The sequence below is a fragment of the Pteropus alecto genome, unplaced genomic scaffold (assembly GCF_000325575.1).
Source record: "Pteropus alecto unplaced genomic scaffold, ASM32557v1 scaffold94, whole genome shotgun sequence".
Taxonomy (NCBI): domain Eukaryota; kingdom Metazoa; phylum Chordata; class Mammalia; order Chiroptera; family Pteropodidae; genus Pteropus; species Pteropus alecto.
In genome coordinates this window covers 9,498,834-9,522,686 of record NW_006437736.1, presented here as the reverse complement: position 1 = coordinate 9,522,686, position 23,853 = coordinate 9,498,834, and the positions used below count along the sequence as shown (strand labels likewise).

Below are 23,853 nucleotides of genomic sequence, written 5' to 3'. Positions count from 1 at the left end.
TCCCCGCTGTGGGCTGGGGCAGAGAGCTCCCTCGTGCGCGCGCGGGCACGAGCCGGAGCGGGAGCGCGCGCGGCGGCGGCCGCCCCAGGCGGGGCTCCAAGCGTGTTTATTTGCATGCGCGGGCACGCGCTGTCCGGGCTGGGCGGGCTCCGTGGATTTTGACTTCTCCGCGGTCCTAAGCAAAAGAGGAGGAATCGGTTGCACGCGGATGCTTTATTCCTGGGCAAAAGGGGTGAGAGAGCCCACGGTCAGGGTGCTGGGCCGTCAGCTCCCCGCGAGGACTCGAAGTAGCCACCGCGGCGTCCGGACTGGCGCCGGGCACCCGGGGTGCAGCTGCCGCCTGGGAGAAGGAGCGACAGCTTGTGGGGCCGCCCTCCCTTTGTGTCTGGGGTGGGGTCCACCGAGAGGGCAGACCTCAGGCCAGGCCTCATCTCAGGGATCCGGCGCTGTGTTGTCCCTGCGCGGAGGTGACGCCCACCTTTGCGCTGGTCGGAGGTCCCCGGGGGTCTTCAGGCGCCCAGGGCTGCGGAAGCACAGGTGAGGCACCTGGGAGACCCGGACTTGTACCTGGACTGCGCCGCGAGTTTCGGAAGCCCAGTTGCCCCTTCTCCCCACGTTTGATTTCCAAGTCTATCCCCGCAGGGCTGCTCTTCCCAGTAAAATTTTTGTGCGAAGGAGGTTTGGGTAAGTTTGCGCCTCGCTTTTCTCCTTGAACCGGGTTCCTTGGAGATTCAGTATCGATTTCGGGGATTCAGAATTCTGGGACAAGGAATAATCCTACCTCCTATATACCAGGAAGAGAAATTCTCTAAAGAGGAAGTAGTTAACTATTAACGGTTTTTATGGGTGAAATTGCTCTATTTCACATCTACGAAGTTACTTTTCATTTTGATGTTACAAAGGGTAGAACACCGAGAATTTCTGTTCAGAATATTTCAATTTGTGCAGTTTAAATCTAACGCATTTTAAGAGGACTAGGTAAAGTTGGAAGTTAGCTTCAGATTGTCAGAGTGTCTATTGGGCTATTGGACATAGCCTAAAAAATTCATTTTTGTTGCATCTTATACAGTTTTATTACTACAATTAAGGCATGTTTTATGTTTAAGTTGAGATCATAAAAACATTAACATTTAAAAACATGATAGCTTTAGTTTTAATCATAACTTTTATCATTTTCATGACAGTACTGGGCATTTTGTGAATCTCTACAACTAGGCAAATTCTCTACTTCCCCATGTATGCAAGTGCCACATTTGGTGTCACTTAAAAAATAGTCACTGTTGAAGTTTAATGATTATTGCTCCTCTTCTGTGCAATCTAAATACTTGTGCTTATCTCTGTTTCTGCACTGAAGACATCGCATTATAATGATCTGTTTTGCTCTCCCACCAGATTATGAATTCCTTCGGGGGTATGATTTAATATTCTCTGTAGACTCAGTGCTTGGCACATTGGAAAGGCTCAAATGTTTATTGAATGAATTAATTAATAAACACATTTAGATACTCTCTGTAATACATTGGATAGAATTCTGTTAATTTTTTAAAAACTCACAAATATTCCTATCTGGGTTTTATACCCACAGAAAAATTTGCATTATATTTGAAATAAAGTTGGTAGAAACTTAGAGTGTTATGCTATGAAGAATATTCTTTTTGGTGTTCTCTTAATCCAAGAAATGACATCAGAGGGTATTTCCTGTTGCTTTGTCACACTTAGCTCAGCTGAAACACTAGTGGAGTGAGCATGTGAGAAATGCTCACTCCACTAGCTCTACCTTTGAAGACGTAGAGCTGACATTAACCTTGAGCAAGAACTAGTACTCAATACCAACAAATGCTCTATTTAGTCATATTGGATAAGGAAAAGTTTCTAAACATTAGGACTTTAGTATGATCAGTGCTTATAAAATATTTAAAAAAGTTTTTATTGTAAAAGTGATAATGTGTATTGAAAAAATTAAGACAATACAGAAGAGTACCAAAAAAGCAACTGGGGAAAAAAATCCCAAGTCTTGCTACTTGGAAGTAACCCAGACATTTTGTTGAACAGACTTCCAAACATCTCTTTATGTATTTATATGAGGTCAACACATATTTTATGCTATATGTGGGATCATATTTCTGATTTTTCAATCAGCAGTGTGTCATTAGCATCTTGTCAGTATCTTGGAGATATGTTTTATTTTAAATGGGTGTATAGTATTCCATCTTATATACATACTTTGATTTTTTAAATCCATACTCAGTGGTGGGCATTTTGATTGTTTTCATCATTTTTCTCCCCTAACCCCTCTCTGTTAACTCTTTTTTTTTTTTTTTTTGTGGATATTTTTGAATACACATGTGAATGTCTCCTTGAGGTAAATTCTGGGTTAAAGAGAATGCTTATTTTAAACACTTCTCAATCTCATACTGCCTTTCAGAAAAGTTATATCCATTTTGTACTTACTTCAAGTAATGCATAAGAAAACTCATCACATCTTTGAAAACATTGGGTTTTGCCCATTTAAAAAAATTGTAAAATAAATCTATTTTCTTTACATTTCTTGATTACCAATGGGGTTACACATCTTTCATATCTTTATTGGCCTGACAAACATTTTGATTTTTTGCCTGTAGCTCATGGTTGAGAGCTCAGAGAGAGAAAAATTGAGGGAAGATGGATGCAAAAGCTCGGAATTGTTTGCTTCAATACAGAGAAGCCCTGGAAAAGGACATAAAAACATCCTACATAATGGATCATATGATTAGTGCTGGAGTTTTAACAGTATCGTAAGAGGAAAAAGTAAAAAATGAGGTAAAGCCCTCTGAGGCAGTCTGTGCTGCCTTAAACATTTTTACAATTTATTTCAAAACTTGCACTAGTCTTCACTAATTTGTTGCAAACATATTCTTTGTAGTATACTAAACTATTTCTTTTTTTTAGCCCACTCAACAGCAGCGAGCAGCTATGCTGATTAAAATGATACTTAAAAAAGATAATTATACCTACATATCATTCTACAATGCTCTATTACATGAAGGGTATAAAGATCTTGCTGCCTTTCTCCATGCTGGCCTTCCCGTTGTCCCTTCTTCCAATGGCAAGGATTCATGTGGTGGAATAACTTCCTATGGTTTGTATCCATAATATCTTCTATCACATACCTATCACAACAGCTACATTGCTACGGTTTTGTCTTACTGGATGTGGAGTCTGCCAAAGAGACTGATCAGTTCACTGAAAAATGCATGTGAAAAAATTATAATTAGGTTTTCCAACCTACGTATTTTTATTTGCATCTATATTAACTCTCACATTTTCTTCCTGCCAAGGAAGCTATCTACTGCTGAGGTAATAATGCACGTATCCTAATTTTAGAGATAATAAGACAACTTATAGGCCTTTATTTAAGTTCTCCAGTTCTATGTTTCTCGAGTTCATGCATAGGAAAGAATAAGAATTTTTAGAAATCTATGTTCTTAACGTTTGCACGATTGGTCTTCCCAGTCTTTAATATGAGAAAAGAGATTGTAGAGTCGGAGAAGAATAGGGTAAGATATAGATGGAAATTTCCATTGCCTGTGGTCATCTAGAAAGGTATATGTTTGCTTTTGTTCTGCATGTTTAGAGAAATCAAAGTTGAAGTTAATATGCTAGCCACATTTCTTATTTCTCTTGGAAATTCTGAGGGTAAGGCTTCAGTCTTATTTTCTTTGGTTTTTATGGTATTACGTGAGTAAGCATATCAAAATTCTTCATTCATGCTTGTTTTGAATTTCAGTAAGGACAGTCTTGTGTGAAGGAGGAGTACCACAGAGGCCAGTCGTTTTCGTTACGAGGAAGAAGCTGGTGAGCGCAATTCAGCAGAAGCTCTTCAAACTGAATAGTGAACCAGGATGGGTCACTGTGTATGGAATGGCAGGTTGTGGGAAGTCTGTATTAGCTGCAGAAGCTGTACGAGATCATGACCTCTTAGAAGGTAAGTTTTGAATACCATGTGTTGCTGGCTAAGGAGATATTCTTGAGGCATTGTATTAATTTCCTGTTGTTGTTGTATGTAACAAATTACCAAAAATTTGGTGGCTTAAGATAACAAATTTATTATTTCCTGGTTCTAGAAGTCAGAAGTCCAAAATAGATCTTCCTGAGCTAAAATCAGGGTGTCACAGGACTGAGTTCCTTCTGGAGACTGTAGAGAGAATCTTTTTTCTCTTTTTTCTTTTTTTCTCATTTTACAGCTTCTAGAGCTGCCCCGCATGCTTTAGCTCATGGTCCCTTCTTTCATTTTCAAAGCTGGCAATGCAGAGCACCTTCAAATCTTTCTCTTTGAGCTTTGCTTTTGTCATCACATATCCTCTGACTCAAACCATCTTGCCTTCCTCTTATAAGGGCCTTTGTGTTTACATTGGGCCCACCAGATAATCCAAGATAATCTCATCTCAAAATCCTTAATTTAATTGTACCTGCAAAGTTCCTTTTGCCATGTAAGGTAACATTAGGATGTGGACATCTTTGAGGGGCTATTATTCTGCCTACTACAGGCACGATTAAATTTGGAATTTGTTTTCTATCTAGCCTATCACAATGAGGCTTGGCTAGCCAGGCCAATAAATTCATATATTATCAGATGGTACTTATTATCACTGGAATAAAGCTAGTTCCCTTGTATCTTAACTATTGAGAATTGAAAACGGATCTTGAAAGATTGCCCAGTTTATATCCTTGCCTTTCAGGCAGTAGACTTACACCTTCCTGTCAGTTGAGTGTCTGTTTTGGCATAGAGTGCTGTAGGGACGGAGATTCTTGGAAATCAGTTCCATTGATGACTCTCCCAGTGGGTGATTCTCCCATATATTTGGCATCCTGCATTAGACTGTTAGTTCCATTTCTGTAGTTAATTCCATCAGTTGCTTATTTTTTAAAATAATTTGTCTATCTTATGGTAAGCGCCAAGAAAAAGAAAAATTGAGAGTCGTCTGTAGCATAGATTTTTGTAGGTGGGCTTTAGAGATTCATTTGATATCTGGTGACTGACTTTTCTTGTTTCATGTATTTGTGTATTCAGTAAATGTTTGAGAGCCTACTGTGGTTCTCGGCACTGTTTTGGGCACTAGGGACCCAAAAAAAGAAGGCACAGTCTGTCATCTAAGGAATTTACTCATATTCTAGTAGGGGAGACAGACATGTTAAGAGATTATGATACATGTGATAAATTGAGCAGTAGAAAAAAGTATACGGTACATAGTTAGAACAAAGGAAGGAAGCATTATCGCTCTGGGGGAAAAGGATAGACAGGGCAGGCTTCCTGAATGAGATGATATTTTAGCTGGAGTAGAAGGGTATTGGGTAGTTATTGGAGTGGGGAAGGGCATACTGTCCAGAGCAGGGTTTGGGACATTTCGCAGGTATACTGCTGACCTTAATGAGTCTGGTAGGTTCTCAGGGCGTTCACTAGGAATAGTTATGTAGCTTTCTCAATCTGTGGTTGCCTCCTTTCATTAGAGTCTAGGGGAACTTAAAGACAGTTCCTGATTTCTAGTTGTTAGTAATTTTTTGTTTAGAGTGCATAATCGGCGGTTAAGATGGTTTATGATGATATGACAAAATGAGAGGAAAAACAGTATAAACTTCTAAGAGGTTTAGAAAGACGGAGGGCACATCTGTTGTATACACTTGGCTTTATTTTTACTTCACAGCCTTTGTCAGCAGAATTGTTTACACTCTTGTTGGAAGTACGCCCAATTCCTAAACCCCGGTTTTTCCCCTTTGTCATTATAGAGAAGTTTCAGCTTAACTCAAATCTCAGGGCCAAGGCTTTAATTTCATTTATTTATTTATTTATTTTGAACTTTACTGCAAAGTTGATCACCTAGGATATTCAGGATAAAATTGGTTTAAGTTCTTTTAGTGCGAAGAAATGTTTTTTTTTTTCCCAATATTATGACTTACTATTAAAATATATATTTATAATATTCTAATTTGTAGAGTTAAATTGTGTTCTTCAACTCAATTTAAATTATTTCCGATTATTGATGTGACTTTTCCATTTTAGGGGTTACAATTGACCAACAACTTATAGAATTAATTATTCAGGAATCATTGTGTAAATTATGGTCTCAGAATAGATTTTAACCATTTTATTTTGAGAAAATGTCAGAGATAGTAGGAATTGTCTGTTGCATATTAATTCAAATTCCTCGTATACTTTTGTAAGATCTCAAGAACAGAAGATTGAGTCAGTCCATTATCATATTAGGTCTGTATAAGAGCTTCTTGCTGTGTTTATTTAAAAAAAAATTCTCCCATTCTTATTTTCCTTCCCTTCCTCTAAGGAAAAACACACTTCTCTATGCCTCCTCTACACACCTACAACACTACTTCATTTCTGACACCACACATGTGAGTTTTCCACACACCCAGCAGTTCTTTAACCAGTTTAAATCGTATAATTGATTTAAACTCAATTATAACACTCTGTCTGGAGATAGTGTCAGATCCCACAGGATAAGGGTTCAACGCCACACGATAGTCCTCTTCCCCTCTTCAAATGCCAATCGCAACTCCAGATTGTTGCCTGTGCTTCTGTCTAAATGGCTGTAGTATATATCAGAGATTCCCTCACCTTGGGTTTGATTAATTTGCTAGAGCAGCTCATAGAACTCAGGAAAACATTCTACTTATTAGGTAACTGGTTTATTAAAAGATTGTAACTCAGGAACAGCCAGATGAAAGAGATGCATAAGGGCAAAGTGTGGGAAGGGGCACAGAGCTTCCATGTCATCTTGCTATACTACTTTCCCCACACCTCCGTGTGTTCACTAACCTGGAAGCTCTCTGAACCCCAACCTTTTGGGTTTTTATGGAGGGTTCATTACATAAGCACATTTGATTAAATCATTGGACAGTGGTGATTGAACTCATTCTCCAGCCTCTCTCCCTCTGAGTTTTTAAAGCATAGAAGCTTTCTCCTGAGGCTGTCTACCTGTTTGCTTCTGTCCTTCCCAAGATTTCCTTGATGCTATTAGATTATTAGTTGCTACCAGGAAAAACCTCATGTGAAGGTAGGATGGGGTTAATTTTCTCTGAATAAAGACAGTTTTTCTCTGATTCATTTTCTTGGAGTGAATTGTAGGTACAAACCTCATTCAAAGCTAAATTGCTCCCTCTTGTGCCCATAGTTTAGATTCTTTCTGAATTGTGGAATTAATGCTTCAGTTATTTAACAGTCATATTGTGGTGGCAGATTTGCAGGTTAGTTGGTCATTTGGTCTGTTTATCTTTCTTTTTAAAGCTAATAGTGTTTTATTTTTTTCTTGCTTATGTTTATAATTTCCTCATTTTTTAGTTTTAAATTTAAGAGAGAAAGACCTTTGATGTAGGTAATAGTGCCTTAAATATAAATCTGAAGAGTTTGCTAGCTGGCTATATCAGGATACTTTCTTTGTCTTTTCTTTAATCTGGGATGATTTTTAAAAATTTAAAATAGAAAGCACAAATTAAACAAACCTTAGGAGCAACAAGTAGTTTGAAACTTTATTTTCATTTAGAGAGAAGTAAAATTCTTTTTACTTGCCCTTCTCCTTTCTCCTAAATTCTTCACCAGAGATAATCATGGATAACAGTTTAGAGTAAATTTTTCCAAACTTTTTCCTGTGCATTTACAAACTTGGACACCCACAGAACACAGCTGCAACACTAAGTGAAGCCAGAAAAGTGAAACAAATCAAGGATTTACTGTTCTATAACTTTTAACTTAACACTGAAGGAAGCCTAAGGAAAGTTCAGGGAGCTTTCAGGAGTAAAGCATAGGACTTGTTGTCTGCCTTCTAGACACTGGCACTGATAATCAAACCATGCTTCATAGAGTTGTCTTGACCTCAGTTATTGCAGAGTTCTCTGTCTCCTGGTCATTTGTAATCTTGTCGAGTCTCATGCAGTTAGTACTCATTACATTGCCAAATTCTGATCTAGATCTCCTCCTTTCATTCCCAAGCCTTCCTGCCATACCCTATGTAGACCTTCGTTATTATCAGCAAACTCCTCTCTATCATCAGCCTCTTCTTAGAATGTTTACTTTCTTTCTTTATCTGAAACTGGGCAGTTCCCTGAGGATACCACCTTCTCTATAGCCGCAGTCAGTGGTGTGACAACTTTTTTCCCTTTATATCCCACATATTTCGGCACCAGAAAATGAATGGATGTTGTTCTTGCTGTCTGCTGCCTCATCCAGACCATTAGGATTCCTTCAGCTAAATTCTTTGTCCTTTGAGGTTTATTTCTCTAATCTTTCCCAATTGTGTTATTGCCCTCTCATTCATTGGCAATTGGAGTTCTTAATTATAAATTTAAGCAGCCCTCCTGTTGGCATTCTTAGTGATTTTGATATCTACATGGATGAATCAGCCAAAACTTTGGCCTCTCAGTTTCTTGATTTTTTTTTATCAATTTTCTTCACGCCCCTACAGCCATATATTTCCCTGAACCCTGGCCTGGACCCTGTCTTCGGCATTACCAGAAACAATGCCACTTTTGAAATGTTAGTGTTAAACATTCTCTTCTACCCTTTGCCTACATCCACCTGTTCTTTTCTTCAAGTTCACTATTACGGTTTTATGACCTGTCAAGATTTATCTGTTGATTTTATAATATCCTCACTATCCCATCAGTCCCCTCCTGGGCTGGGGCCTAGATTTTTATTGCTCATCATTCAGTTGCTCTTTAGCACATATTCTTGGCTCTTGGGATCTCTCCTTATCTTGGGTGAAAGTTGATTCCTTCCCTCTGCTAGATGTAGGTATTCTTTCTTACTTCCTATTGCTTCATCCAGACCATTACTTACTTCTTTGCTGGAGAAAATCATCCAACTGAGTTTCAGTTTAAATTCATGATCATAAACTTTGGTAGTTTTACTAGGTTTGTTTAGTGGGTGTGTAACCATTGCTTAGGGTTTGTAAGGTGTACTCAGAAAACAACTTTATTCTTTTTCCTCAGTGCCTGTTCAAAACTCTTTTCTGGGACTGATTCTTTCCCCGGCTTTGTACAGGCTCAGCATCCCCAGGTCACTTTACATTTTAAAAACAGTCTTATTTCAATAATTAAAATGAGAACTCCTACGTAATACTTCAAACTTCATTTATATACGGTTTCCCCTTCTTCAGTTGGGCCTGCCTCAGGTTTTGGAAATCTGGAGAAGAGGAGGTTCAGATAGACATTGTAGGTGATTTCCAGCTTTTTCTTGTTGCAAACAATGCTGCAGTGAATATCCTTTTAGAAGATGAATAGTTTAGAAGTTGAACATTGACACTGGAGATTTGAATCCTATCTCTGCTTTATTAGTTGCATAACCTTAGATAAATTACTCAGCCTTTCTATACCTAGGTTTCCTCATCTGTAAAGTGAAGATAATAGTGTCTGCTTCATAGTCTGTTGTGAGGATTAAATACAGATTAATGTGTAGAACTATTAGAATAGTGCTCAAAAATGTCTGTTGTAAATAGATCTTTGAGCATATATAAAATAGTTCTTTTGGATAATTAAGTTTTTAAGATAGTGATTTCTTTCTGTACTTAAGTATTTGTGAATATCAGCAAATAAATTGCCTTTTGATGTAATATAACTCATTTATGTTTGTATCTACTTTTTGCTTTTTCTTACACTTTTACGATCACATAATATAAATATGGTTAATGCCACTGGTATGATCTAATGCTACTATTCATCATATTTTAGACATAAGGACCCCTCTTAAATTTTATTTCTATCTATGTGGAGCTGATCAAGTACAGTGTATGATGGCTTAAGATTTTTGGTTCCTGATAATATATAAGTAAAAATATGTATTTTAAGATATGCTATGGCTTAGTCAACAATAATGATGATGATAACAGTTGACAGCGATAATAATGATAATGTCTACTCTTACATAGTGCTTACTAGTTCAGAGCTTAATATTTGTAATGAACTATAGAAATGATCCCTGAAAGTATAGTCTTCAAAGCTTAATATTTGTAAGGGGCTCTCAGAGCCATATTCACCGATAAGTCTGTTATAACTTTATAGTTAACATAGCAAATTCTCATATTTTTTATTATTAATTTCTCAGAGTAAGTCCGAAATAGGTGGGATAAACAGTCTTATTCCAGTATAGTGAAGGAGACTGAGGTTAAGCGATTTACTGAAGATTCCTTAGTAAGCAGTAGAGTGAGGCTTGAACCTAACTTTTCTCTGTATGAGAACCATGAGTGAGTTACGGGTCCTTAGACTCAGTGGTTCTGTCACAGGTGATTTTGCCCCCTAGTGGACATTTAATAATGTATGGAGACGTTGTTGGTTGTCATAACTAGGGAGGGGGGACGGCTACCAGCATCTAGTAGATAGAAGCCAGGGAGGCTGTTAAACATCCTACAGTGAACAGGACAGCCTTCCACTGCAATAAATTATCTGGCTCCAGCCATGCAGAGTGCTTAGGTTGAGAAACTGTACTGTACAGTGGTGATTGATGACACAGGACAAAGATTGTGAAATTTTGTTTGGTAAGATGGTATTGATAAAAAGCAGATTAATCCAAACTCTAATTTATTTGTATCTTCAACTTTTCTTAGAATCAGGTTATAAAGATCGATAATACCCTACAAGTAAGAATTGTATCTTGAATCAAGAAAAGTCGAAGATGCGATGAGATCAAAGATTGGAACAGATCTGCTTATCTGTAAAAATCTTTCAAAGAAGGACTCCTGTTCAGAGGCCTTAAGTTTATTATTCTTTTCCTCACCAGGTTGTTTCCCAGGGGGTGTGCATTGGGTTTCAGTTGGGAAACAAGACAAATCTGGGCTTCTGATGAAACTGCAGAATCTTTGTACACGATTGGATCAGGATGAGAGCTTCTCCCAGAGGCTTCCACTTAATATCGAAGAGGCTAAAGACCGTCTTCGCATCCTGATGCTCCGCAAACACCCAAGGTACAGATGGTCATGTTGGTATATGAATTCTCATTGAGACTTAATTACTGACATCTTGAGAACATTATGCCCTTTTCTTGCTGTTCGGTAGTGTCTAAGAAGGAACCATTGCTTTGCTGCTGTTCTCTCTCTTGTATTAAAAAAAAAATTGGCTGCCACTGGCCTAAACTTGCTACTTTTCTTTGCATCCTACCTACCACGTCGTCTCTTATATACCATTGTAGGCTCTCAAGAAGTAGTTCTTAAGCAGGTGAGTTGGTGAGTGGTCTTGGCTAGAATATGCAAGTTTTTTTTTTACCTCGAATCCATTATTTCTAATGGATTAATGTAGAACAAGAGACAGAATAAATGCAGGGCAACGAGTCAGAAAGGATTATTTAATGGAAACCTTTTATTGTGTTGTCTTAGTTTTTAGGTATACATGTAACTTTTATGCTTCCATGTACTTTAGGAGTTTGTTGTATTTGTTTATTTTATTCATTCAATAAATAAATACAGTTATAATTATGTGCTAGGCACTGTTTTCAGCTGTTTCACTATTTTCATTAGCTAGAAGGGAGACAGCAGTTTAATTGCTGCTTTTGTTAAGAGTATAACTTAGGATTCAATCAACAGTTGGATTTCCATGATCTAGTGGCCATTCTTTTCATTCGCTCATTTAACTGGCGAGTGTTGTGCCTGGGTCAGTGCTACAAGTACAGGGATGATAAAGCATTCCTTGGGAACATAGCAGTAAAGTAGGCAAGAATCGAGTAATGGCATTGAATTTTTTAAATGCCCCAGTGCCCCTGATGATGTAGTATACTGTCATATGTGACGATGGCAGAGGATGGCAGTGATTCTCAAATTAGTAAGGGAATTAATATCACAATATTGGGTGAGAAGAGTCATTTTTGGAAAAAGCCTCCTAGATGATTATGATGGACATTCACTACAGAGGGCAAGATCCCTTCTCTCTGGCTTCTTTCTCCTCCAGATCCCTCCATTATCCTTTTTCTCCATGATGGTCACTGGTATTTATTTTTCTAGAGGAAGTAGAATTCAGACTACTAATCAATAACTCTTTTCTTGCTCAGTAACTTCTCTCTTACTTCATTTCTTTGCAAAAATAAAAATGATTCTATTTAGGAAAATATTGTAACTACTCAGATCTGTCAGATCATGGCTTATAATGAGTCATTTGTTTTTTTCTCAGTATCATTTTGTTTTATGCTTTTCCAATTTTTCTAACCTGTGTATGTACCTATAGGGTTTTTTTTGTTGTTGTTGTTATATTGTACAGAAGTAATGTGCCATTTGGATAAAAACTCTAGAGTATAATTATGCTATCAGGTTTTAGTTGTATTTTTTTCTCCATTTGTTCTGGTAAGTTTAAAAACATTTTTGGAAAGACCATTCAGGAATTGGCACAGAAGTTCTTTATCCTTATGAATAAACAAACTGATTTCTTGGATGGAAAACACTCCCGTAGTATACTAAACGAAAAGTAATATTCTTGCTAGTGCTTTATATTAGGTTGGAACATATGAAAGTGCTAGTTTTATGGGTAAAAAAATGGTCAGATATCATCATTGTTATAAGATTTGTTCTAATTTTAACCTGAGCCCAGTTCTCATTCAGTTTTGGTGCTTAAAGACTGAATTGGAAAAATCCCATTACATGGATAGTTCTTTTTAGGTACTGGGTAGTTGATTTCTAATAGTTACATGGTATACACAGCCCTCTGTTAATTTTTCCCTTAACTTTAATATACATTGATTTGGTGTGGGAAGAGAGAGAAGGCTCTAATTCTTTTTCCTTATTTAGATCAGTATATTGTGAAAAGTATATCGCAAAGAAGAGAGAAAGAACCGTGAGACATCTGTTCTTTCTTTTTTTATTTTGTAAATTTTTAAAATACTGGTGGTATTCTCCTTTTTTAAAAGAAGCTTACAATAAATGTCATTGGTGACTCAATACAGTTCTTTTATTTAGGTCTCTGTTGATCTTGGATGATATTTGGGATCCTTGGGTGTTAAAAGCTTTTGACAATCAATGTCAGATTCTTCTTACAACCAGAGACAAGAGTGTCACAGATTCGGTAATGGGTAAGGATTATTAATTTGCTTTTTTGTACCTTTCTGTTTTAATTCAATTACATTTAAATATGTGGCATACCAAATTACTTATTGTATTTTATGATTTTTTCAGGTCCTAAGTATGTAGTCCCCGTGGAGAGTGACTTAGGAAAAGAAAAAGGACTTGAAATTTTATCCCTTTTTGTTAATATGAAGAAAGCAGATTTGCCGGAACAAGCTCATAATATTATAAAACAATGTCAAGGTAATTATTTATTTTGTGTATGAAAGGGTTATAGAGATATTAATTTACCCTTTTGTAAGTTAAGCTAATGAACATGACAGTTTAGCACATGAACATCCAAAAACTTATTAGAATATTTAGTATTTTTGGTTCTTCTCTGATACCTTAAATGTATAATGATATTTTAGTAGTCAGTCATTCATTAAGATAATATTTAATGAATACCCACAATATGTTAGCAGAAAGAATGATATGAAAAATTTTTGTCGAGATTTTATAAAAATAGCGTTCTATTTTGATAGTGAAAACTGGTGTTGTCTTCTTAATTTCCATTATTTATTAGTGAAGTTAAACTTTTTACTTATTTATTGAATATTTGCATCTTAAGCAATTATCCTTGACTCACTTTTTTTTTTTTGTGATATAAGTATTATTTGTCTTATTTGAGGTACTCAAACTATGAGATTTTATAAAAATAGCGTTCTATTTTGATAGTGAAAACTGGTGTTGTCTTCTTAATTTCCATTATTTATTAGTGAAGTTAAACTTTTTACTTATTTATTGAATATATATTTGCATCTTAAGCAATTATCCTTGACTCACTTTTTTTTTTTTGTGATATAAGTATTTTTAATTGACTTTGAGGTACTCAAACTATTGAAGCTATTAGCCCGCCCTTTGTCATGTTTTTGCAAATATTTTTCTCTAGTTTTTTGTCTGTCTTTTGATTTCATTTGTAGTATTTATTGACATATAGAAATTAAACATTTTATATAGTTAAATCCATCAGTACTTAATATTATTTCCATCATTGTTAATGCTTGGAAATACCTTCTTTTTTTTTCTGCCATCGAATAGATACTTGGATTTGAGTTAATTGACTTTTTAAAAAAATCTTAAACTTAGAAAAATATTCGATTTGTATTGATTATAAAGCTGATAAATGTCTACTTTAAAGCACTTAAAAATGTATGAAACTGTAAAGAAAAAATAGAAATGATCCATAATCTGATAATATTAGTATCATGAGAGTATTCCAGTCTTTTAGTACATATAAAACTTTGAAAAAAATATTGAGATTATAATGTGGTGGATATAATTTTGAACCTTGTCCTTTTAATATAACAAATCTAGAACATTTTCCCATGTCATTAAATATCTTTTGAAAAAATTTACCAGAGGCATAATATTGTGACATAATTTACTTTAGTCATTTCTGTTATTGTCTAAGATTTTTCACTGTTTTAAATAATGCTGTGATGAATATTCTGAAATGAAATATTTCTTATTTCTGATGACTTCTTTAGAATGAATACCTAAAGTTGAATCTAAGAGGTATAAATATTTTAAGCCTTTGGATAACATGCAACAGAAATTATTTCCTAAGAATAAATTGATTCTTAGTGGTATTTCTGAAATGAGACAGTATTTATGCAGTGACTTTGTTTCTTCTTTAGGTTCTCCTCTTGTAGTGTCTTTAATTGGTGCACTTTTACGTGATTTTCCCAGCCGCTGGGAGTACTACCTCAGGCAACTTCAGAATAAGCAATTTAAGAGGATAAGGAAATCTTCATCTTATGCTTATGAGGCTCTGGATGAAGCCATGTCTATAAGTGTTGAAATGCTCAGAGAAGACATCAAAGATTATTACACAGATCTTTCTATTTTTCAGAAGGATGTCAAGGTACCAACAAAGGTAATAGAAGGACCATCAATCTTTACCACTGGTTATTTACAGCATGTGACCTCTGAGAATATTGTACTGAGAATATTGTTGTTACATAGGATATTGGACAGATAAGACCCTGTGACTGAGGTGGTAGATTGGAAGGTTCAGAAGCCCCTCTCTCAGTCTTCATCAAAACTTTTGTGTTGAGCTTGGACAAGTTACCTATTTCTCAGTGGTTCTAGTGAACTGGAGAAGCATCTGACTTCTTTCTCTTTTCTATCTTAATGGTTGAGCTTCTTAATATGAAATGGAGAGATTCTTATTCAGGACTTTAAGATATGATTTTTTTGTGTGTTAACACCTTGTCTACAATCCTGATCATTGTACTTTTGTGGCACATTAAATGCTTAAAATAATTCCTAGGTGCTATGTGTTCTCTGGGACATGGAAACTGAAGAAGTTGAAGACATACTGCAGGAGTTTGTTAATAAATCTCTATTATTCTGTGATCGGAATGGAAACTCATTTCGTTATTATTTACATGATCTTCAAGTAGATTTCCTTACAGAGAAGAATCGTGACCAGCTTCAGGTATTTGCACCTCTGTACATTCTTTTTGTTTGTTTTTAAACTTTTTATTTTGCAATAATTTTAGACTTACAGAAGAGTTGCAAAATAGTACTGTTTCTATGCATATACCCTCCCCCGCAGCTTCCCCCAGTGTTAAATTCTTATATAACTATAATACATTATCAAAGCCAGAAAATTAACATTGATACAATACTATTTACTACTCCACAGACTTTCCTTGAATTTCACCAGCTTTCCCACTAATGTCCTTCTTGTGGTCCAGGTCCAATTCAGGATCTCATATTGCATTATAATTGTCATGTTTCCTTGGTTTTCTCAAATCTATGAAAATTCCTTAGCTTTCTTTATCTTTCATAGTCAGTTTTAAGGAATACTAGCTAGTGATTTTGTACATTGTCCCTTAGTTTGGGTTTATCTGATGTTTTCTCCTGACTAGATTAGGGATATATTTTTTTGGCAAGCATACCACAGAAGTAATATTGTGTCCTTGGAGCATCATGAGATATATGTGTTGTTATCTCTTACTATCAGCGATGTTAACACTGATCACTTGGTTAAAGTGGTATCTACTAGTTTTTCCACTGTAAAATCACTGTTTTTTTCCTTTTGTAATTTTTTTGTTTTCATGTGCACATTTTTAATGAGATATCATTTTATTACTATTTTATTGTATCCTTTTTTTCTGTTGTAAATTTGGTTTTCTCATTCCTTAAATATATTCTTCCTTTCATAATTAATAAGTATATTGTGGAGAGATTCTCTGTACATTCCTTAAAAGCTTTGGAAGCTGGAGTTACTGTGATGTTTAGTTATGAAATTGTTTCTGTCCTCTGAACTGTTTCGTTTGGGTTTCAGGATCTACATAAGAAAGTAATCACTCAATTCCAGCGATATTACCAGCCACATACTCTTTCACTAGACCAGGAAGACTGCATGTACTGGTATAGTTTTCTGACCTATCACATGGCCAGTGCCAATATGCACAAAGTAAGATGACCCGTTTAAAAATTACTTTCTTTCTTTTATCTCATTTGTGTTTTGTCCTGTGCTTAGTAAAAGTAGAATTAGAGACTGTCAGTATTTTTGTTTCTGTTACTGTTTTTACCAGCAGCAATTTAACAAGTTACCTTCGTAACCGTAGTAAATGAACCACCTAAAAATTCACTCTCTTCTTACCAGAAGCTTTCTTTTATAGGAGGTATGAATTTATTTTTAAGTTTTGTGAGGAAACAGAGGGTGGGGAAGTATATTCATTCATTCATTCATTCATTCAGTAAATATTTATCGAGTGTTCGTTATATACTGGTATTGTTCTTCATTATGAGGATATGCCACAGGCACAAAGCCCCTGCTGTCACTGAGCTTACATTCTGCAGGAAACTGACAGTGGACAAATAAATTTATATTATGTTAGGGTTAGTAAGTGCTCAGAAGAAGAAAAAAGCATGGAAGGAGAAAGAGAGTGATGCTATAGGGGTATAATCATCATGTGCTGATGGATTTGATGTGCATTAGAAGAGAAAGAGTCAAAGATGACTCCATGCTTGTGCAATGGAAAGATCAGAGTCGCTTTGATGGGGATGGGGATGTCTGTGGGTAGGACAGATATTTTGGGGGGGAGGGTGGTGAAGGGAAGGTTGGGAACTCATTTTGAGTATTAAGTCTGATATACATATTTGGATATCTAACTGGAATTATTGAGTACGTAATTGGATATATGAATCTAGATTTCTGGGGAAGATGATGGACTAAAGATAAAATTTGGGAATCATCTGCACATATATGATGTTCAAAGACTTAACTACCAACTAACTATTAAAAATGTTGATATTTTGGAAAACTATATGTACTTGAAGTAATTTTTCTGTGCTTAGGTACATTATCTCTTGGTTACAAAAATGGTGGTGTAGCCTGATTTTTTTTCCCACTATAGTTTATGTTTAATAATTTACATCAGAATGAAGGTATTCCAGTAAATATCAGTGCCCTGATTTACTTAACCAAACTGTAATTGTTGAGCATTTTGGTTGTTTTCAGTATTTTTGCCCTTACGATGCTGTAACATTTTTGTTTGTCTGCACCTGTATTATTTCCTTTGAAAATTCCTTGAAGTGGAATTACTGGGTCAATGCATTGTTTTAAAAAACCTTTGATGTGTATGATAGTGTGGAAGGATTCAGTTTCTTCTCATTTGTTTAATGATTTTTTTTTTTTTGCTGATGATTGAAGATGATGGTATATTTCATTGGAAAAAATTAGAAAAACTAGAAGAAAAGGAAGATCACAACATTGCTAATGCTTTTGTGGATACTTTTGTAGATCATTTTGTTGCTCAGATATACACACTCGTCCTTTAAAACCAAAACAGACCGTAATAGAAATCAGAGTTTTATATCTTGTTTTTTTCCATTTAATTGTATTTCATAGCCATATTTTTATGTCACTTTATAAAGAAAGATGTGATTATTAAAGCTACATACCATTTCATTGTATAGCTATGTTATGATTGATTATGGACAGAATGCATAAGCTCATTCTGATTATTTTCTTAGAACACATATTTATAAGTGTAATTTCTGGATCAAATAGTATATATAGTTTGAATTTTAATACAGATTGCCAAACTGCCCTCTAGAAGGGTTGCTGTGATTTACATCACTACCACTATGTCTGAGTGTTCCTTTCCTCTGATTCCAGTCAATAGTCTTATCACTTCTTTTAGTCTTTAGAAATCTGATATTAAAAATAGTAAATCTTTGTTGTTTTACTTTGATTACTGGTGAGGTTTTTGGCCATTGGTACTTTTTATTTTGTGAATTGGTTCTCATCTATTGCCTTTTCCATTTTTATTTTGGGGGTTATCTTTTTCTTTTTTTTTTTTTAGAATTTTCTATAAAAAAGAATATTAAGCCCTCATCTAGCATATGTGTTGTAAATACTTTTTTCTGGTTTATTTTTTGTCTTAAATTTTATTTAGATTGTTTTCTACTATAGTGAAGATTTGAGTTTTTATGTAGTTAAATGCATCATTATTTTTCTTTTTGGTGTTTGGCTTTGATGTCATTTTACAAAAATTTCCTTCACCCCAGGGTTACAAAAATATTTCCCTGTACCTTCTAGTATTTTTTTGAAGTTTTCTATTTTATATTTAAGTTTTTAATCCAACTAAAATTTATTTTGAGTTAAGATGTAAGGTCCACAATATGTTCATTTTCAGTAGCTTCTTTTTTGTCCTTAAATTTGAGATACCCACTAAGTTTCTCTCAGTAGTGTTAGAATAATGGTGGTAGACTTAAAATTCTTTGATCTCTTTGACAGGACTCCTGATCTTATTTATTTATTTTTAAAGGAACTTTGTGCTTTAATGTTTGCCCTGGATTGGATTAAAGCAAAAACGGAATTTGCAGGCCCTGCTCATCTGATTCATGAATTTGTGGAATACAGGCATATACTGGATGAAAAGGTATATATTAATGTGGGAAAAAAGTCCTTAAAGGATATGCTTTTTGACATTAAGTTCTAGGTTTAATAGTGCAAACAAGCAGAATAGAAGGGGCAAAGAGATATAATTCTCTTATTTTGATCTTTGATTATTCTAATCATTTTGCTTCCTAGCCTACTGGGAATGTGGATAGGATTAAAGTTTGAAAGTTGAGAAACTAAAATGTTCAGTGGCTTTTTTTTTAAAAAAAGAATTTGTTAAGAAAGTAGTACTTTGATAATGAGATTTTTACTTCATGTTTAAAAGTCTGAAGAGGGTCACTATATTTTTGTTACCTAATGGTCGGCTATTTAATTTTAGCTCATATAGAGAATCTCATTTAAGCCTTTAAAGTGACAAGATCACAGAAACAGAAAAATGTCAGATCTTGGCTCTGGTTATGTTTCTAAGAGATTTTAGTTTATTCATAGGATTGTGCAGTCTGTGAGAATTTCCAGGAGTTTTTATCTTTAAATGGACATCTTCTTGGACGACAGCCATTTCCTAATATTGTACAACTGGGTCTCTGTGAACCTGAAACTTCAGAAGTTTATCAGCAAGCTAAGCTGAAGGCCAAGCAGGAGGTCGATAACGGAATGCTTTACCTGGAGTGGATGTAAGTAGGTTAGAAAGAACCCAAGGGAGCAGAGTGCTAATGATATCATTATTTTTTCAGCTAGTGAATAAGTTCGCACCAGGAAGATTTAACTACAGTTTTTGGAAAGGGCTGGAACTTTTAATAAGCATTCATACTTATTACAGAGTTCTAGAGAAGTAAGCATAAGAGAAATATATGTTTCAAAGAATCCATAGAAATAGATGCTTGCCTGTGTGACATTTTGACAAATCATCCTAAATATTAACACCAGATGCTTTACCTGCTGTATGTAATACAATAAGTAGCGAAGAGCGTGGGCTTCGAAGTGACAAACCTAGGTTTGAAACTCAGTTCTAAAACCTAATGTTTTGTGATTTTGAACAAGTTATAGATAGGTTACTTTCCTTCCTCATACCTAAAACAGAGATAACAGTCCTTCGAGGTAAGCACTATTTTTGTGAAGATTTAAATGAGATATTGGATGTAAAGTGATTAGTGCTTTTCTTGCACAAGACCTTATTAAACTTCCACTGAATTATGATTCTTCTAACTTCTAAAAGAGGCCATTCAGTTTTGCTCTTACATTAATCTTATCAATTAGTAAAAGGATAGCTAAGCTACCATTTTTTTAATGCCCGTTATATAGAATATGCTCACATATGTTACTCATTTTATCTTCAAAACAACCTTATAAGGTAAATATTATTTGCCCTGTTTTACAAATGAGAAAATTGAGGCACAGAGGGATTGAGACTTAATTAAGCTCATGCAGCTCGCTGAGTGGGATTTAAACTCTGGGTCTGTGTAGCTTGATTTTCCATACTTCTTCTATATGACATGCTTCTCTTATAGCAGAAATAATAAATATGAATGGTTGTCTTTTCACATATATGATATATATCTGAATCGAACTCTAGGTTGATGTCTATGATTTTATAGCCCTGGACCCTCTTTCCAAATGAGTCAGGTTGCCACGGGTGATTCCCCTAATTCAGTTTAGTTCAACAGACATTTGAATTTCTCTAATGTGCTAAGCACTCTTAATAAGTGCTTAGAACAGTGGAAAATGCTGTTTTAGATCATAAGAAGTTTTCAGTAAATATTAGTTGTTATTAAGAATAGCATTTAGCATATTGTCAGGTCCACATAGTTGATATTCAATAGAAATTTGTGGGAGATTGACTGAATTCATGTTTTAGTGGCTGACATAGAATTTTAAGGCTTGGTTTTGTAATCAGATCGACATAGGTTTAGTTCTCTTATGAACTGTTGTTTGTTGTTTTTACATTTTCGTACATATTTCTTTTTTTTCCATTTCATCAACTACATTTCAACCTGTGATGTACTTTCATAGAATGGTTAGTCATTCATAGCTGTATTTTTAACTGAGTTTGACAAAGTCATTTTCAAAGAATGCTTTGTTTTTCAGGACTGTAAGTCCTCTATTTTTTAATGTAGAAAGGTTTACGTTGGTAAAGCTTAATTTAACTGAGTTTCAGCTTTCAAATTATTTTTTCATGCATTCATTTATTTGTTGAATACTTTTAGCCGTCTACTAATATGCCCATCATTGCAACAGATCACTTTCCAAGCTTTGTTTGGGGAGTTGAATATATAGATCAAGGGGAAAGAAAGAGTATTTTCTTAATCTAACGCTCTCAACTTTGCTGGTAACTTACCTGTTTTACTTCCAGGTTCTCATCATTATAGTTCCTATGTTATAGTTGTTTGTTTCATCACTTCTAGTAAGGTTTATATGCTATCAAAGCAAGATCTAGGTCTGTTTTACCTTCGAGTTCCTTTTTTTCATTTGGTCTGTCTTGTGTGTGGTTAATTTTTTAAACAAATAACAGCATTGGCATCTTTATGTGCCTAGCACTATATTTAGAGCTGGTATCATTACTTGCATTTTACATACGAGGAAATGAAACTTAATAGGTTAAGTAATTTGCTTAAGGTTATACACCTAATAAGTAATGGAAGTGGGGTTGCCCTTTAGGTTTATCTGACTCCTAACTTTGACTCTTCAATTAAGCATGATACCATTTAACGTATTTACTTATACCCTAAGTGACCGACACTGTGAAATTCTGACACTGTTCTAATTCTTGCCCCATTTAAGTGTACAGCACATTTCTTTACCCTTTGGCCCATCAGAAATAATATAATATTTATACTAGTGGAATAGTATTCAGTAGATTAAGACACAAGGAAAATGACATTGCTTTTTCTTTATTCTGTGTATCTGAATAATTGTAGTTAGAGAAGAACAGTTTTAAACTACATTATCATAATGATGAGTGTAGTGTCATACTTCAGTTAGGAAACGAGCTTCATTTTGTTATGTCTTTTTTCCTTTTAAAAAATATGGAGATTTTTTTTCTGGAGTGTATCCTTATATAATGTTTTCTTTGCACATATTATTAATGTGTCAAAGGAAAATAGAAAGCGTTGTGTATTTGATTAACTAAATTTCTTCCAACTCAGTGACATTTGTAACAAATGACAGGTTGCTTAAGATAGGGTAGCATTTCTCTTAAAATGCCAGTCTTTTTATAGCATGCTTTCTTTAGGTGATCTATGCTGTCATTTACATGTTGGTAATTTAATTTGAAGAATTTTGTATTTTGGGGAACATAAGTATGTTAAATGACAGTTTGTTACTGAAAGAAAATAAATTGCTTTTACTCTCATTTATTGGGTTTCTGTTCATTTTTTCCTTGCATTTAGAAACAAAAAAAACATCAAGAATCTCTCCCGCTTAGTTGTCCGCCCCCATACAGATGCTGTTTACCATGCTTGCTTTTCTGAGAATGGTCAAAGAATAGCTTCTTGTGGAGCTGATAAAACTTTACAGGTAAATTTGAAATAGGCATGTACCCAATACTGTGCATATTGGAACATATAAATCCTAAAATTCAAGAAAATTGTACATTAGAAATAGAGAAATTAAAATCTCTTGAACATTTTATGAAAGCTTTTTCTAGAGATTTGAAAGATATGGTCGTGTTTTTTTATAATTCTAAATTTGCCAAGTGACATAGAAGTACCTTTTACCCTGCCAGTTCGTTTCCGTCATCCATGTGCCATCTAAGGGTAATGAGGAAATGACAATTGTTAAAAGACAGAAGGACTTCAGAGCACAGTGAATAGGGCTCTGATTAAAAAACAGTGATTAAGTAAATAGACCTATTTTATCACCAGCCCAGGCATAGATTTCTGACTATAAATAGGAATTGGACTAGATTATTTCCTAAGGTGCTTGAATTTCCTTTAAGTTCTCATTTGTTTTCTGGAAACATGAGTGAGTACTTTTTAAACTTGTGCTCTATGTTTTGGTTTTGAAGGAATCGGGATCAGATTAGTTAAAACTTTTATATTTAGCATAACTAGTCTTTACAAGATTATGACTATAAATCTTATTTTTAGATGTGTACTTTATTACTAATTTTATTAACTGTGGCTTTTCAGCCCCAAGAAGAAAGCATATTGCATGATATGTTTTCTATTTGTTAAGAATTTGCCAAACAGTTCTCAAGAACTGGAGCTATACTCTGTCAGTTCTTTTTATTGATACTACAAACATTTAACAGTGGCTAGTTCTCTATTTATGTTAAAATATACAAATTCTGACAGAAATTTTGATTTTTGGAGTGATCTTGCCAAGGTTTGTTTCTGTTGCAAAATACAGTGGTTAAGATCTTTTAAGGAGAGAGTTTTATTGACTAATGGCTCATGGTTAAGTGGTATGTAGTAAAAAGATTTTATTGTTGCTTCTGTAGGTGTTCAAAGCTGAAACAGGAGAGAAACTTCTAGAAATCAGGGCCCATGAAGATGAAGTGCTTTGCTGTGCATTCTCTACGGATGACAGATTTATAGCAACCTGCTCAGTCGATAAAAAAGTGAAGGTAAGGAAACATTTTCTTCTTAAGTTGTAAACACCACAGAATTCATTTTCTTTTTCTATAATAGAGGGGCTAGGGTAAGTAGGGTTAAAGGACTCTTGCCTGTTGAGTTACTAACTTGAGGCAAACTAGTTTTTATCCATTGTAAATTAATGCTGTCTGAAAACCATTTATTTTTAAGTACCAGCAAAAATGCCTAGGATGATCAGCCTGAGATATTTACCAGGCAGCTGAGAAAAGCAATTATAAATTAATAAATTTTGCCTGCCGTTTTATTGACTGGTCTGTGGGTTAAATATCAGTTGAAATCTTTGAGTGCACTGTGATTAGAAGTGTTACTGCATACAATTATTGTCTGAGATTGG

At 34.9% G+C, this 23,853-nt stretch overlaps 1 protein-coding gene across 1 annotated transcript in view; it reads left to right on the top strand.

The window, feature by feature from the left end:
• The first annotated feature begins 159 nt into the window (after positions 1-159).
• Positions 160-23,853, top strand: part of APAF1 (apoptotic peptidase activating factor 1) — a 69,873-nt gene continuing 46,179 nt past the window's right edge. The window contains exons 1-14 of the mRNA XM_006914569.3: positions 160-684; positions 2,622-2,799; positions 2,929-3,118; positions 3,767-3,964; positions 10,760-10,943; positions 12,918-13,030; positions 13,134-13,265; positions 14,702-14,940; positions 15,337-15,504; positions 16,360-16,491; positions 18,854-18,967; positions 19,417-19,601; positions 22,314-22,440; positions 23,366-23,491. Coding sequence (XP_006914631.2) covers positions 2,953-3,118; positions 3,767-3,964; positions 10,760-10,943; positions 12,918-13,030; positions 13,134-13,265; positions 14,702-14,940; positions 15,337-15,504; positions 16,360-16,491; positions 18,854-18,967; positions 19,417-19,601; positions 22,314-22,440; positions 23,366-23,491 — 1,884 coding nt within the window. The 5' untranslated portion in view covers positions 160-684; positions 2,622-2,799; positions 2,929-2,952. The remainder of the gene's footprint in view (positions 685-2,621; positions 2,800-2,928; positions 3,119-3,766; positions 3,965-10,759; positions 10,944-12,917; positions 13,031-13,133; positions 13,266-14,701; positions 14,941-15,336; positions 15,505-16,359; positions 16,492-18,853; positions 18,968-19,416; positions 19,602-22,313; positions 22,441-23,365; positions 23,492-23,853) is intronic.